General features: G+C 39.7%; 1 protein-coding gene across 3 annotated transcripts in view; it reads right to left on the reverse strand.

The window, feature by feature from the left end:
• tafa5a (TAFA chemokine like family member 5a) overlaps positions 1–17,357 on the reverse strand; it is a 630,927-nt gene that overhangs the window by 298,565 nt on the left and 315,005 nt on the right. For all 3 annotated transcript variants that reach the window (XM_087999537.1, XM_087999538.1, XM_087999539.1), the window contains exon 2: positions 8,592–8,741. In XM_087999537.1, the coding sequence (XP_087855663.1) occupies positions 8,592–8,741 (150 nt within the window). The remainder of the gene's footprint in view (positions 1–8,591; positions 8,742–17,357) is intronic.

The raw sequence follows: 17,357 nt of genomic DNA on the forward strand, positions 1-17,357 counted from the left end.
GAATATGTCAGTTCTACATATTTAGAAGATGACTGTCTATTTCGATTGATCTTATTTAGATAAATTGAAACCTGATCTAAAATATTAACATGAACAAACTCACTCAGTCACAGAGTTAGAAATACATTCCGTTTTAATATGATTACAAGACCACAAAAATGTAGACCGCTTGTAGGCCATTCCAAACCTCAAGCCTGCTCCACCAATCCATAATATTGAAGCTGGTGGGAATGGGGCCTCAACTCTATTGCCATTGCATATACCTGGACTCCCTTGTCAATCAAAAAAAAATCTAACTTTTAACAACATGAGAAAGAAGAAATAGGAACAATCCATTTGGCTCGTCTAAAATCATGTCTGATCTAACTGCACCATTGCTCCACTTTTCTGCCTGATGAAGGAGCAGTGCTTGGAAAGCTTGTGATTTCAAATGAACCTAGTGTTGTGTGACTTCTGACCTCGTCCACCCCAATCCAACACCAGCGCCTCCCCATCAAAAATGGGTGAGGCTAGCCTTGAATAAATTCAATGACCCTGTCTCCAATATTCTCTGGGCAGAAATTCTGAGATTGACAATCATCTGAGAGAACAAGTTCCTCTTCTTTGTCCTAAATAGGAGACCCTTTAGGAGACTCTTCCCCCTCATTCAGGATTCCCCGATGAATGGAAACATTTGGAAGAATGAGGGGCACTCAGACTGAAACATGCAGAGTCCCTGGAATTTTGAACATTCTTTCATCACCCACTCTGTCAACATCCCAGAGAATCTTATATGTTTCATAAAAATGCCTCTCATTCTTCTAAATTTAATGATTATGAGCACAACTTTCTCAACCTTTTTGTTCAACCATCCTTTAATTCCAAGACTCAAACGTGTGAACCCTCTCTGAACTGTCTTTGATACAAGTATATCCCTCTTTAAATAAAGAGCCCAAAGCTATTTTCTGCTGGACATAAACTTAGGTAGTCTAACAAACCTTTTAACATTATATTAGTTGCCACTAAACCATCAGATCTCTTTAGAAATAAGATCATCCCTACAAGGAGAACATGGCTTCCAAACTGTTTTGAAGTCTTATCTAAACCTTACATTTGGTTATATTTTTCCTTTGGGAATTAGATTTCAGCAATCAATGTAAAATAATCAATTAACTGTGCATAGGTTATAAATTCTATCAGCTCCCTTGGTAGGTATTTCCAATGAAAAGGACCAATAAAACTCTTGGTTTAGCAACCATTTTGGGGGAGATGGTGATAATGCCACTGGACTATTAATCCAGAGGCCCAAACTAACAATCTGGGGACATAGGTACATATCTCATCAGCATCTGATGAAATTTGAATTCAATTAATAAATTTGGAGTATAAAACTATTGTCACTGATGGGACTTTATAATTAGCATCAATTGTAAAATACCATCCAAATATGTATGCAAATCAAGAGCAGGAGTCAGCCATACAGTCCTCTGAGCCTATTTCGCTGTTTAATAAGATCATGGCAGATCCAATTGTAACCTCAAACATTTCCATCAACCCCCTGATACATCTTTCTTAACAAGAATCTACCTATGTTTTAAAAATATTCAAAAAATATTCCGCTGCCACTGCCATTTCATGAAGAATTCCAAAAATGAACCACCTTCTGAAAGAAAAAAAATGTCACTTAATCTCTGTTTTAAACAGTCACTCCCCCTGTTCCAGATGCTGCAAGGAAACATGTTCTTCATGTCCACTCTGTCGAGACCCCTCAGGTGTTTATTAGATTAGATTTCCTACAGTGTGGAAACAGGCCCTTCGGTCCAGCAAGTCCACACCGACCCTCCAAGGCCCATTTCCCTCTGACTAATGTACCTAACACTATGGGTAATTTAGCATGGCCAATTCACCTGACCTGCACATCTTTGGCCTATGAGAGGAAACTCACACAGGTACAGTGAGAATATGCTGAAAATGTGTTGCGGAAAAGCGCAGGTCAGGCAGCATCCAGGGAACAGGAGAATCGACGTTTCGGGCATAAGCCCTTCTTCAGTCGATTCTCCTGTTCCCTGGATGCTGCCTGACCTGCTGCGCTTTTCCAGCAACACATTTTTATCTCTGATCTCCAGCATCTGCAGACCTCACTTTCTCCTACAGTGAGAATATGCAAGCTCTACATAGACTCAAGGCTGGAATCGAACCTGGGAGCCTGGTGCTATGAGGCAGCAGTGCTTACCACTGAGCCACTGTTAGGTTTCAATCAAATCACTTTTCACTTTCCTTAACTCCAGCAGAAACAAGCCAAGCCTGTCCAAGCATTCTTCATAACATAACCTGCCCATTCCAGCCTTCAGTCTCGTAAATCTTTTACAAGTTGCCTCTAATGCATTTACATCCCTCCTTAAATTAGGTGATTAAAAATGTAAACAGTTGTGTTATACCAATGGCCCGACTAACTGAAGCGTAAACTCCCAACTTTTCTATTCACTTCCTCTCATAGTAAATCTTAACATTCTATTAGTTTTTCTAGTTATTGTCTGTACCAACATACTAACTTCGGAGTGTCAGTGTGGACTTGTTACGCTGAATGGCCTGCTTCCACATTGTAGGATTCTATAATTCCATGACTAACCTTTGGAGATTCACACATGGCAACACCCAGATCTGTAATTTCTCACTACTTAGATAAAATACTTCTAAAAATTCTTTTAAATAATAATTTTATCAAATGCTGCTACTGCCAGCTCCCAATTTACCTCTCCTTTAATTTGCCAATTCACTTTAGCCAGCTTTGCTTTCATGCCTTTATAACTGCCCCTATTTAAAGTTTTAGTAAATAATCTCAGATTAAATTTTCTCTCCCTCAAACTAAATGACAAATTCAATAATTTTAACGTTAGACAGATTAGATTCCCTACAGTATGGAAACAGGCCTTTTGGCCCAATAAGTCCACACCGATGCTCCAAACAGTAACCCACCCAGGCCCATTCCCCTATTCTATATTTACCCCTGACTAATGCACCAAACACTGTGGGCAATTTAGCATGGCCAATTCACCTGACCTGCACATCTTTGGATTGTGGGAGGAAACTGGAGCATCCGGAGGAAACCCAAGCAGACATGGGGAGAATGTGCAAACTGCACACAGACAGTTGCCCTGGGCAGAAATCAAACTCGGGTCCTTGGTGCTGTGAGGTAGCAGTGCTAACCATTGAGCCACCATTCTGCCCCAAAGTTGTTCCTATCCAGGATTGTCTTCATTATGAGGTCAGACATCATACGGCACCAGGTTATAGTCCAACAGGTTTATGTGAAATCACAAGCTTTTCAAGAGTTGCTTCTTTGTCAAATAAAGTCAGCTCAGTCCAATACCGGCACCTCCATATCATGCCTTCACTATGTGACCATTCATTCATTTTATCTTAGCGCACAATACCAGGTCTCCTATAGTCTGCTCTCTTGTTGACTCCAAAACATACTATTCTAAGAAATTATTCCAAAAATTATTCTGAGTTCCCCACTGAGGTTATTTTTGCCCATTTGACTTTTCCAATTCATGTGTAGATTAAAATTTCTAGTGATTGTTGCTAAGCCTTTCCGATAAGCTGCCAGTATTTTTTTTCTTTGCACCCTACCCTACAGTGTGGTTACTATTCGGCAGTCCATACACTGTATCCATCTGTTTCACTAATGTTGTTTATGGAAGGAAATCTGCCATACTTATATGGTCTGGCCTACGTGTGACTCCAGATCCACAGCAATGTGGTTGACTCTGAATTAGCCCAGCAAGCAATTCAGTTCAACAGCAATTAGGAATAGCAACAAGGCCTTGCCTTAAGTGCCACCACAACCACATCCCATGAAAGACTAACTTGCTAGTTCTGAACGGCTATGGAAACAAAGCTCCCATCTTTACTGGCGTATTAGGTTTGTGACAATTATTTTGCCCACAAACTATTGCAGTTCCCCTCAAAATAAATCATGATATTTTGAAAGATTGTGCACACTGTTCTTTCTGATTTGTTTAATAAAATGCTACAACTGGCTAATGTCACCATGTGAATGTAGAATTCGAATGTAATTAAAGAATATAGTGATGTGACTTTTATGATGAGACTCAATTGGGCAACAGAAATAACTAATGAGGAGTTTTTAAGGAAAGTAGACACATAAGAAGAGCTTTTACAATTGAGATCAAGAGACAACTACAAGTCCTTGAGCATGTACTTAGGACAAATAAACGAGAGCATCTGGCAGAATTGGTATAACTTTAACTTTATCAAAATACTTAAAATACTATACTATTCAATTACAGCTCAATATAGCAGCATTCCATTAATACACCCTTGACAAAGGCAAATTGAGCAAAACAATTTCACTCACGTACCATCCTCTCCAGTCCAGGAGAAAATTAAAAACCGAAAGAATGAACGTAGCTGCAGAGACAGGACTCAGGGTTTTTGCAAAGTCAGCAGCAGAGAGAAAGCTGTTTCCATCAAGTTCAGCTCCAAAACCTCAACGTCAATAATTAAACGCAAAAACTAAAACTCTGACTCCACCCGACCACACTTCTTTTGTTGCCTTTATATAAAAAAAAACGAAGCCATTTACTCTGCTTTCCATGCAGCAGATATCTCGGTACCAGGTTTACAATACCTTTCTTCAAGAATAATGGGAGACAGAACGAATCTCTCTCAAAGGCACATCTTGTTACAAGTAGTTAATATTATTTTAACTAGGTAGGTCCTGTGATCAAAATGGTGATGTTGGATCAGAGGAGGGAACCTTTGAAGTGCCCAACCTACTTCCAGTTTACCTGATGTCTTGCTGCATAATGGGCACTGAACTGTTGACAGCAACATGCTGGCAAGGACAGAAATTGGCTGTTACTTACTGAATCCATTTGGATGGGTATATGAATAGGAAGGGTTTGGAGGGATATGGGCCGGGTGCTGGCAGGTGGGACTAGATTGGGTTGGGATATCTGGTCGGCATGGATGGGTTGACCCGAAGGGTCTGTTTCCATGTTGTACGACTCTATGACTCTATAACTGAATGAACAGGCTGGTCAACTCCAGTCTGGAAGCAGTTCTGGGAATATCCATTTTCGTGGGAACACTACTTCTGTCACTATTTTACAAATTCTCCAGCCTCTGGTTCATTACAGCACTGATAAAATAGAGCCCAAAGCAGTTGGATAGTTTGAAAACATTGTGTTTTTTTTATTGTTCATTCACATGATGGCCGGGCCAGAATTTATTATCCGTTCCTAATTGCCCTGGAGGATGTGGTAGTGAGCTGCCATCTTGAACCATTGAAGATCTCGGGTTCCAGGGACACCCACAGTGCTGTTAGGAAGGAGTTTTGACCCAGGAATAGTGAAGGGCTGGAGGCATATTTCCAAATCAGGGTGGTGTGCGGCTTGTAGGGGAATCTGCAGTTGGCGGAGTTCCCTTGTATCTGCTGTCCTTGAACTTGTAGATGATAAAGTCAAGGTTTTGGAAGGTGCTGTGAAAGGGGCCTCGTAGATGTATACACTTTTGCTACTTTGGGTCAGTGGTGAAGGGAGTGAATGTTGAAGGCAGTGGATGGGACCACAATCAAGTGGATTGTTTTGTCTTGGATGGTGACTCAAATCATTATATTAGTTATAAATAAAATAAATTCATTGCATTTAACGATCTCTTAATGATTTTAATAAGAAGATTTTAACTCCCTTCATCCAACCAAAACACAACACATTCTGTTGCAGCCCTGTCACTAATTTGCAAAATTAGATGAATTCCTCCCTCCCAACCAGAAACCTCTTGGTTTATGGAAGATTCTGACAGGATCCCAAAGTCATTTTAACAGCTTATGAATAAATGAGTCCACTCTGTAGACGTTGCCCTGTGGAGACTTTGGTCGGTAAGCTCATTAGCTAATATTGTGGACCCAGAAAGATGAAAGGGATTTCTCTGACATTGTAGAAACAGTTTGGTTAGTACAGCATAAAGCTTTCTTCCCACTTATCCAATTTTGCCTTGTCCCCTCAAACACTTCAACCTACCTGTTGCTAGCCATCAGATACTATACCATTAATCTGTCAGCCAGAAACAAATCCAACAAAATACAACTTTGCATCAACAATTTTATAGACATGATGCTACCTCGTTAAAAGCTGACAGAAGCATTAAACGGAACTCTGCTGTTATTACAAAGCAAACTTGAAGTCATCTTTATATCAACATTGCATTTCGAAAGTAAAATAAAACAACATTTCTTCAGAAGAAAAACAGAACAATAATTACATATGTCAATGCTTCATAAACCACTTAGCAAAGGAATGAAAGGCTTGAAACAGTTACCATAGTTCTTCAATGCATTACTTTGAATTTGCACCATGGAATCCCACACATTACCATTGTATGTTAAAGCTTTATTCAGTAATTACAATTCTGACAAAATACATATTCTTGTTGAATGTATAATCAGTACTATTATGATAATTTTCAAAGTGTATGTTACTGTGTTGTAGATCGTAGGGAAGATTTCTTTTTTCTCTTGGGAGAGTGGGGAATATGCCATAATTTTTAAAATATTCAACACTTTATTTTAAAAACCTCTAATATTCTGAGCTAGGCTAATATTATATGCACCTTTAGTATGCAAAGGAATGCTTTATGATGTGCATACTGCTTCATTAGGTCCAAAAGACATAACCCACAAGTTAAATGTGTAAACCATGCTTCCTGGTGACTGAGTGATATTATCCACTGAGTAGCTAATTCACATAAGCAGTTTGTAATCTGGCTACAAGCAGAAACCACTGGAAATAGAATGTAATTGCAGTCTGTCGACAGGCAATCAACCACAACCAGACAGCCACTGGAAGTCTGTATGTACCCCCAGTTAACATCAAATCATAACCAGCCATCACTAGTGATTAGTTGCCTGAAACCTGCCTGCAGTCAGATAAGACCACAATCCACTCAGCCACCAGAAGTCACAACTAACAATGCGCTATCTAAACTCAATTAGTTTACACACAACAGAAGCCAGAACGCAGCCAAACATGAGGCAAACATCAGGTTTCATCAATCCACAAACAGCAGCTTGCCAACCCAAAACCAAGCAGCCATCAGAAATCAGTCTGCAGTCATACCCACCCACGGTTAGGGCAGGAGACAGGCGATCAGAATTCAATGCAGGAGGAATCAGGAGGGAGAGATGCAGGAAGTCAATAGAGTCAGAAGTGTCAGAGATGAGTAGACAGAAATGCTAAATTCTGCAGTGGTGGCAATGAGAGGTTGGGTAGAGAAGATGGGAGAAGAGGTTAAAAAAACCCCAAGAATCTGCAATAGGAAATGCAACATCAGTGAAGTCAGCTGATTCAGCTTTCAGAGATAATGGGGACTGCAGATGCTGGAGAAATCAGAGTTGATAAAGTGTGGCACTAGAAAAGGCACAGCAGGTTAGGCGGCATCCGAGGAGCAAGACAGTTCATGTTTTGGGCCGGTCCTGAAGAAAGGTCCTGCTCAAAACATCAACTCTCTTGCTCCTCGGATGCTGCCTGACCTGCTGTGCCTTTTCAAGCGCCATGATTTATCAGCTGACTCAGCTCTTCCAATAAGTTTCTGAGTTACTGTTGGTATGTGATGTTGGTGTTTCTCTGCTGTGTGACATGTTCCTATTAATTATTAGAACTGAGTAGAAAAATTGTGATGGGTTGAACAGTCTTCTTCTATGCTTTCTGTTTCTATCATTATAACTTGATACCAAGAATTCAATGAAAGTCAAACCAAGCAATCTAGAGGTGTTGCTGCTAATTCCCCTAGCAAAACTTTATCACAGACAAGAAAATGAATGAAGCAAAGTATGGTTCCTGCTACATCTGTGTATAAATATTTCAAATTACACCTTCTACCCTCGATTACTTCACTGTGCAAGACCTCCAATACATAAAATAGAATGACATGCTAAATATTATCTGTGTAGCCAGTGATTAATCGTGTGGGGCTTTGAACAATATCACTGTGGGGTGATTTTTTGCAGCATTATTGATATTTCTATTTGCTACAATTTCTTTCTAATGGCCTCCACATCTTCAAAATTCAACAAAGCAACTTCTGTGTTTCAACTTTCATTTTAAATTAAGTGCAGCAATAAATGGATTTCATGAAAGAAAATGTATTGAATAAAACACAAATAAGTGAAGCAACCCTAACAGAATCAGTGTAACCTCCTTTAATGTCATTAATGATGAAGAGCAACCTGTCCAAATAGCAGAAATCATTCAGTCATAAAATGTAACATGTCTTTTAAAATGCAAAAAGCTAGATGAGGATGCTGGCTATAATGGTGTATGAAGATATGGCCTTCACCTGCCAAGGATGACTTCAGTGCGTCTGACAGAAAAGGTACTCTTGATCGGTTATCATAGCCAATCCCACACAGGGAAAATGACAACAGATCTCCAACCCAAAATAATTTCTACTAATCATAGCAGAAATAATTGCCATTTCTGAGTGGACTAAAGCTTGGAAGTATTAAGTATCATCCAGTTGTTCTTCAAGTTGAAAGGGAACCAATGGGAAACAAATTAAAGTTTCAAATATATGCATTAGATTCTTACCATCCACACAGGCCGGCTTTGCTCTCGTTGTGCCAGCAATCTGCCCTTTTTTACACGCACACCTTGCAGTTTGTCTGGCTATAGTCCTTCGCGGTTGACTACTATCTTTATCCAGTGTAACTATCTCACAAGTACCAGCAGCAAGCTGACCTGAAAGAGATTACAGACACTTGGTATTAATAGGCGAGTTGCATGAAAGCAGTCAACAGAATCACATGCACATACAAGGCAAAGCAGGTGGTCAGAAATGTATTTAAATTGTATCCGGATACAATGCATACCTGGTCTCCCTATGCCAAATATCCCAAAGCTCTAACATATTGTTATCATGTTTCTATAATGAAAGAGATTCTGATCATTTGCACCATACCATATAATTTCTCAGTAATTAAATCCATTGAGTTTGGAAAGGAAAGAGTCATATCCAGTGGGTTTTTAATAAAATGGCTTTGGGTAATAAAAGCAGATTGAAAAGTTTGATGATGTCACATTTACATAAAAATAACACTTACAATGAATATTTCCCACATTAGAAGTAAAGGATTTGCACTAATTCTCTTTGGAAAGTTGTTAGAATCTGGACATTCAACTTGAAAAGAGGGAAAAGGCTATTTCTATAATAATGTCAACATGAAATTAGATAGACACTTGCAGATGAAGAACGTATAGGTTACAGCCAAAAGTGGGGCTGTAGAACTAAGCAGTTTGCTCTTTCAAAGACCTTCTGTTCTATATCTATGTTCAATCATACAAAGAGGATCTCTCAATCTGGTTTGCACCAATAGGCAATCTACAATTATTTCAAATTATACCATGTATCTCTGAGCACATCACTGCAGTACCTTGTCTACAGAAAATTGAGCAATATGTTACATGTTATTTATCTGTGCACCCCTTGACTAATGGTGTGAAGTCTTGAACAATATCTCTGTGGTTATTTATTGCAGCATTATTGATATTTCCATCCAACACCTTTTTTTTTTCTAATGTAGTACATGTAGTGTTCAAAATTCAACAAACCAGTTTCTGTGTTTTTACTTTGATTGTAAAGCCAAGTGCACCAAGGAATAGATTTCTGGATTGCCTCAAGGATAAATCCTTTACTCATTTCTCCTCCTGAGTCACTTTTGCCAAGTATTGACATCACCTCAGCCATAGTTTCAGCTTTTGCTACCTCTCTTCAATGTTGCACCACTTATTCACTCTTGGATGAGTCATAGTTCTTTTTAATGAAACACTGTAAAGACTCAAACTATTGTATTTGGTTCCATTACATACTAAATACCCTTGCCAATCACTGTGATGTTCTTTTTAACCAGTATCTCCATTTGAACTGCGGTATATGCAATTTCAGCATCCAATGCACTTCTGAACTAAAGTTCCAATCTTTTATTTAATTACACCTTTGTAAACTGCCTGTTTCTGTCCTCCCTCATGTTTTATATCACTGAAAATCCCAACTATCCCATTCTTACCTTCAGAATTGGCTATTCATTGTTTTCATGGTCAGCTTCCTGTTCTCCACTCTCTGTAAACATTAGTTCATCAAAAATGTTGCATTTACATACTCTAACCCCTTTGATGGCTCACTGCTATTGACTCTTGGTCCACAAATATCTCAAAATATTCATCTTTAATTCTAAATCTGCTGATAGTTTCAACATTTTGTTGAAAGAGTTTACTTTCTCCATAATCGCTTCTTGGAAAACAGTCCCAACTCCACAATGTTCTCTATTCCTGTGATTCTTGGACATCTCCATACCTCTGTCTCTCTATTTGTATCTCAAAACTTCACCTCCCAAGGTCCCTCTTGTTCTATAAGATTCTCCATTAAACATAAATGTTTGAAAAGCATCAATGCTGAGAAGGAAATTGGGAAGTGGGAATTATTGGATTGGCTCCTCTCCTTGCCCAAGAACTGATCAGAATCAATGGCGAGGCCATGTATGGGGCTGCAGGGGGATTGAGGGTGGGGTTGGGGGTTGGGGGCAGTTGTCACTTTCCTCACTGCCCCAAAGCCCTTCCTTTTGACGTATGGGGGAACACCACAGGAGTGTTTCAGTACCAGTTCTATCTGCTGATACCCTGGTGTTAATTCTGAGGATAGGACACAATCTCAGCCCAGTTGCTGGTTTGAATGCATGCAGAATTCTTGGGTTCCAATGGAATTTAATAGGAAATATTCTGGGTAGAGGCTTATTGAGTCTGAGCAACATAGGCTACAGCGAGGCATGTGACTGAGTCAGATGAAAAGTGTGAGGATATTGGGAGAAACTCATGCCATCTCTATTGCTTTTTATAAGTAGTATGGCAGCAATGAGTTGCCAGTGAAGGGGATTATTGCTTGTTACATGCTTGGTCAACAGCTTCGCTAATATTCAGTCCCTCAAACTCTCCAAAAAAGCTTGCCGTCAGGAAAATCCAATATCTCAGGGCACGATCTATGGGTACTTGCCACATGCAGCCCACATCCACAGACGCTGGTGTATCCCAACACGTGCCAGCCTCTAAGAAGCTTCATGGCACATGTCCGATTGACTTACAGGATACTTCTGACTTTCCATCTTCACCTTGAGCTGCACCAGCAGTTACCATGGTTATGTTGCATCAAGGACACTTTCTGGTCAGGGATGTGCACCTAGCTTAATGCCTGAATGAAGTTGCTTCTCCAGGCTACTCACTTGCTGTCATCCTGCCCACCCACTCTGTGGTTACCTGAATGCTCAAAGCATCCATGCCTTTCATTGCCTTGCCTTTTTGCAATTTGCCTACTCAGTCAGAGATACTAAGCTCACATTACTGCTCTCTTACCATGCCTTTCAGTACGGACACAAAAGTCAGGAAGCTTGTTGTGATTATCAGTAACTTGACGTCAAGTGAAAGGGATAGCCCTGTACACCAAGTCAACTGCAGCCTCTGATAGCAATCTAGTGCCTGCATGGTGCAGTCAGAGTCAAGGTCTTCACCACATGAGGGGTGAGGAATTGAAAGTCAGGCCACCAGTCATTTTGAAACTTTCTGCGCTAATGTAGGCTGTTTTCCTGCGGGAATGAGAGAGAGGCAGATATTACGAGATGGTGGCACAGCTGTTTGTGTTGGTACAGATCAGTCTCGAGTGAGTGAGTAGGCAGCATGGAGGGCAAGCAATGTTAGTGATGTTGGTGTTTGGATAGTAGTGAGTGAGAGATGATATTGAATGTGATAGTGAGAGTGGTAGAGCGTGAACCTTGTTCGGAGCTGGGTGCAGTAGCAGAGATAGAGTGAGTATGAGGTATTGGAGAGAAAGTGGTTGCATTTACAACACTAGAGTATAGTAGGTCATTGACCTCCTTCCTACAGACAGTTGAGACTGTACCCACCTGGGTGGCAACTTCAGACCCAGCCGACATGGCCCAATGTCATGTCTCCACGACTGGTCGTAGGATGGAGGAAGCACTATGTCAGCACCACATCATTCAGCAGGACTACAAGGACCCTCCTCACAGCGAGGGGCACTGATTCCCACACCCCACCTCATCTGTCCTGTCTCGGGCAAATTTCAGCAATTGTGCAGGGCTGCTCTGGATTCTCAGTGCTCTGTGGGCACACTTTGGGCTTTTCAAGATGGTGCAGGTGGATTAGTTGCTGGTTTTCCAATAGGTATCTACTGACTGACAAATTGTTCCTTGACTGGCGGGTGGTAAGATTGGATGGAAATTGAATGTAAGAGATGCCATAGGGATGTGGTAAGCAATAAATGAGGCAAGGTTGTCAAGATACAGTGAGAGAACTCTGACAAACCCTCAGAAAAAACACAATGCAACTTGTACTTAACCAAAAACAATCATCTTTCTAAATTTTTTTTTAAACAAGGGCTTTATATTTGTTTCAAATTATTCATTTTGGTCTATCAGATTGTCGATGTTTTCAGATTAACCTGCTTTGGCAATGGCTATTACGAATCAATAAACTCCATTTAAGCTACTATTATTAAGCCAGAATAACAAACCTCCCAGATAGTCCCTAATACATTATTAATTACTTAAAACTTTTAGCATTTCATTAATTGTTCATCACATACAAAATGTGCACGCTAATACAATAATTAAGGAACTGGTTAAGAGTGATGTATGAAGTGCAAATATGTTTAAAATGTACCACTGACATAAGTTGCTTTTCATGCCCGATCTAATTTGTTTAGAGACTCAACTTCGCACTAGGGGGCAAAGAATGCTCATTTTCAGAAAATGACATGAGCCTTTAATTACCAAACCTGCAGGATACTGTTCAGAGTGTGCCACATATGTATAGCATTTTAAGAAAGAAAAAAAATGTGTATACTTTTAAATGCAACATATATCAGGATCTCACAGACCTGCTGAAGCAGTTGCAGAAGTCTCAGTGGCAGCATTATTAAAATTACTACTATTACTTATGCAGCACTTATCAACATCAAGAGGGTAGTCAGTATGTTATGAATGGACATTCTGCGCATATGAATTTTACAATTAGTGTTATGAATGAAGGATTTGCATCCATTTAGTCCCTTATCATCTTTCTTAGAAATATCCCACAAAGTCATTCATGTACAATGAATCACTTTGAAATTGCAGTCATTACCTTTATGTTGCCAAAGAGGATAGTCATTTTAAAGCATCACTCTGAAATCCTTGCTGCTGTCAGCAAACAAAGGTGATGGAAATACTTATAAAATGTCACATGGGAAGAGTTGGAGAGTGGGAGAAAAAGGATAATTCTTTGAAAAAAAATCAGTGTACAGGAATGACAGGCTGAGTGGCCTCCTTCTATACTGCATTATTCTGTTGTTCTAGTAAATAGTGGCCTCTGATCTGTAATATTTCACTGAACTGATGGAACAAGTAGATATATTCTTGTTCCATGTGAAAAACAACATTTCTGAAACGGAAGCACACACTCTCTACTACATTCAAGTGCTAATAAAGATTACTAGTTCAAGAACTGGAGTGAAATTTGAGTAGAATCCTGGGCCAGAATTGAATTCTCACTCCTGTACTAGGTTTGGTTGTGGAGAGGACATTTCATCAGGTAGTATACTGAGTTCTCACTCCACCATGATTAAGTCCACACTAATCATCAAGTGGGAAACTGTTCCTGATATGAACCCAGCAGTGAGCAGGTAACATGGTGTGTTTGCTTTTGGGGTCCTCGGAATTATCCTTTATTGAGGAGCCAGGTTTCAAGAAGCTGGGGGAAGGGGGTGTTAGTTAAAGAGAGATACACTCTACTTTTACTATATCTGATAGCGCAGGCTGGACTTTAACTTATTGTTAAACATAAGTCACAACATGGAAGTTTCAGCAATACAATATTTCCTCAAAGCTGGACTAAAAAATTAGATGAGACCAAGAGCTCAGGCGCTGGCATAAGGTTAAAACCCAAAACCTTTTGACTTTAAAGCAACTTTCCAATTGTGTGAAATGTTTTTCCACTTTAAAATTAAAAGATAATAATGCAAAAGGGCAGAATTTTGCTCTCAAACCTTGCATCAAACATTCTTTAGAGCCGCACATGGCATTGGCCAGATGTATTCTCAAAGCTCCACTACATTACCATGTCGATGTACTTCAGCAACTTACTGCTCCTACGTGTCAGTTACATTTACCACACTTTTTGGCCTTTTGGCCTCTGAGCCAATAGAGTACCAATTAGTGGAGACTTTGAGGTCAGTTTATGCTGTGGGCTCACGGCCATTGGGAACTGGGTTGTTGACTTTCCAATGTCATTTCTTTTCAAAGTTTAAACAGTCATTCAAGAGAAAATTTTTATTCTATATCTCTGGTCTGGATTCAGACCTAAATCCCAGAGGTGAAAATATTGCTTTGTGGTCCACTGAGCTGCCCAATTCTTTTGCACATCCCATATTCACAGGTACACTTCAGGTTCCTATACATTATTTAAGAGAATATTGCAAGAAAATGGTTTATTAAAAACAAGCCCATGATAACTTCAATCATACGAGTGAATAAACAACTTGGATTTATTAAATGCCCTTCATAAAAGTGTTTCATATCTAATGATAATCTTACCACATGCAAATATTGTTGCAGTGTAGGTAAACAAAACAGTTATATTATACATTGTAAAACCATACAAACAGAAATTAAGTAAATTACTTGGAAATCTGTTATTAAGATTCACTAATATAAATTCTTAGATGATTGTGATAACAAAAACGCTGAGCAGGACTAAGCTACTCATAGTCATTTGTATATATCACTAGAAATTCATTTCTTTTCAGTAAAATTGAATAGATGATGGAACACTTCAATTTCTCTAAGTTATGAGGCAAATCTGGCAAAGGTACAATCTGTTAATACAAACTTAAACAAACAGTAGGAACACAATAAACTCACAGAATCATATGTAAAGACAATATTACACTTAACTAAACCCACAGATTGTTCCTAATGCAGTACATACATTTCAGTTACCTTTGCGATCAATTTCGCTCATTTGTACGTGTAGGTAAACAGCAAACGAGACAAAGAAGAGCCAGTGAATGTGATCTACTTACATTTCTAGAGGCCTTTCATAAGGTGCTACATGGGAGGCTGCAAAATAAAATAAGAGCCCATGGTGTTAGGGGCAAGGTAATGGCATGGATAGAGGATTGGTTCACCAGCAAAAGGCAACTAGTGAGGATAAAGGGACCTTTATCGGGATGACAGCCGGTGATTAGTGGAGTTTTGCAGGGGACAGAGGAGGTTCACAAGAATGAGCCCGGGAATGAAGAGCTTGTCATATGAGCCTGTCTATCTTCATCTTAAGTACACTCAATGCTTCGGCCTCCACATCCTTATGTGACACTGACTTCAACAGATTGACCGCCCTCTGGCTGAAGACATTTCTCCTCATCTCAATTCTAAAAGGTCATCCCTTTCACATGGATCTCTTGAAATCTGCTCCAATCTGTGTTCAGGTGACCACTGCAGCCATTTCAAGTGCATATTTTTCTTTTCATTTTTTAAAGAGCATTTTAGTATGTGTAAGCATTAAGTACAACAGTCGAATGAAAAGTTAAAATTTAATCATATTTTTACCACTGCCTTTTACCAAGGTCTCCCTTCACTCTGAAGCTATGCTGTTGGATCCTAGTCTCCACATCCTCTCTATCCAGGCTGTCAGTATTCTGCAAGTTTCAATTTGATTCCCCCCTCATTCTTCAAAACTCTGTCAAGTAGAGAACCAGTCTCTTCAAGCATTTCTCATAGGACATTCCTGGGGTCATTCTTGCGAACCTCCTTTGCCCTCCTCCAAGTCCACAATATCCTTCCTTAAGCCTAAAATAGCTCTCAATATTCCAAATGTGGTCTGACCAGAGCCAACTATTCACTGAGAATTGAAATATATCTTGAGATTCTGCTGAGCATACCATGATACAACAGTGATCTTAGTTTAAGATTCTAACACATCAAGGACAATAAGGATTTCATAACTGTGTAATCTTTATTTTCCCTGCCTGTGCCAAATTTGAAACTTAATATTTGTAATTGTACAGATATTTTATGTTATATTTCCTTGTTTCCCCTCTTAAAATTAGCTCCTCTTTCTTCTACTCAAGACAATGTTGATAATTGGCTCCTTGATTATCCAGTAAACAACATTTTAATAAAATATTGTAGCTGCAGCGAAAAAAGGATAAATATATTAGTTGCAATGAACCCAGAAGGAGTTAAAAAGACAGCAGTCAATTCCTCCGCATCACCTAATAAATTATAGGTTTGCTGGTGAGCCTGACATCGGTGGTGGGCAAGTTGTTGGAGGGAATCCTCAGGGACAGGATTAACGTGTATTTGGAAAGGCAAGGACTGATTAGGGATAACCAGCATAGCTTTATGTATGGGAAATCATGTCTCACAAACTTGATTGAGATTTTTGAAGAAGTAACAAGGAGGATTGATGAGGGCAGAGCAGTGGACGTAATCTATATGGACTTCTGTAAGGCGTTTGACAAGGTTCCTCATGGTAAACTGGTTAGTAAGGTTAGATTTCATGGACTACAGGGAGAACTAGCCATTTGGATACAGAACTGGCTCAAAGGTAGAAGACAGTAGGATGTGGTGAAGTGTTGTTTTTCAGACCAGAGGCCTGAGGCCATTTATATAAATGATTTGGATGTTAACATAGGAGGTATAGTTAGTAAGTTTGCAGATGACATCAAAATTGGCGGTGTGGTGGACAGCGAAGAAGGTTACCTCAAATTACAATGGGATCTTGATCAGATGGGCCAATGGGCTGAGAAGTGGCCGATGGAGTTTAATTTAGATAAATGTGAGGTGCTGCATTTTGGAAAGGCAAATCTTAGCAGGACTTATACACTTAATGGTAAGGTCCTAGGGAGTGTTGCTAAACAAAGAGACCTTGGAGTGCAGGTTCATAGTTCCTTGAAAGTAGATTTGCAGGTGAATAGGATAGTGAAGAAGGCGTTTAATATGCTTTCCTTTGTTGGTCAGAACATTGAATATCAGAGTTGGGAGATCATGTTGCGGCTGTACAGGACATTGATTCGGCCACTTTTGGAATATTGTGTGCAATTCTGGTCTCCCACGTATTGAAAGGATGTTGTGAAGCTTGAAAGGGTCCAGAAAAGATTTACAAGGCTGTTGGCAGGGTTGGAGGATTTGAGCTTTTGGGAGAGGCTGAATAGAGTGGGGCTGTTTTCCCTGGAGCGTTGGAGGCTGAGGGGTGACCTTATAGAGGTTTATAAATTCATGAGGGACATGGATAAGATAAATAGACAAGATA

Source organism: Chiloscyllium plagiosum, unplaced genomic scaffold, assembly GCF_037043375.1.
Source record: "Chiloscyllium plagiosum isolate Xiang-an unplaced genomic scaffold, Cpla_swu_hap1 HiC_scaffold_23, whole genome shotgun sequence".
Lineage (NCBI taxonomy): Eukaryota > Metazoa > Chordata > Chondrichthyes > Orectolobiformes > Hemiscylliidae > Chiloscyllium > Chiloscyllium plagiosum.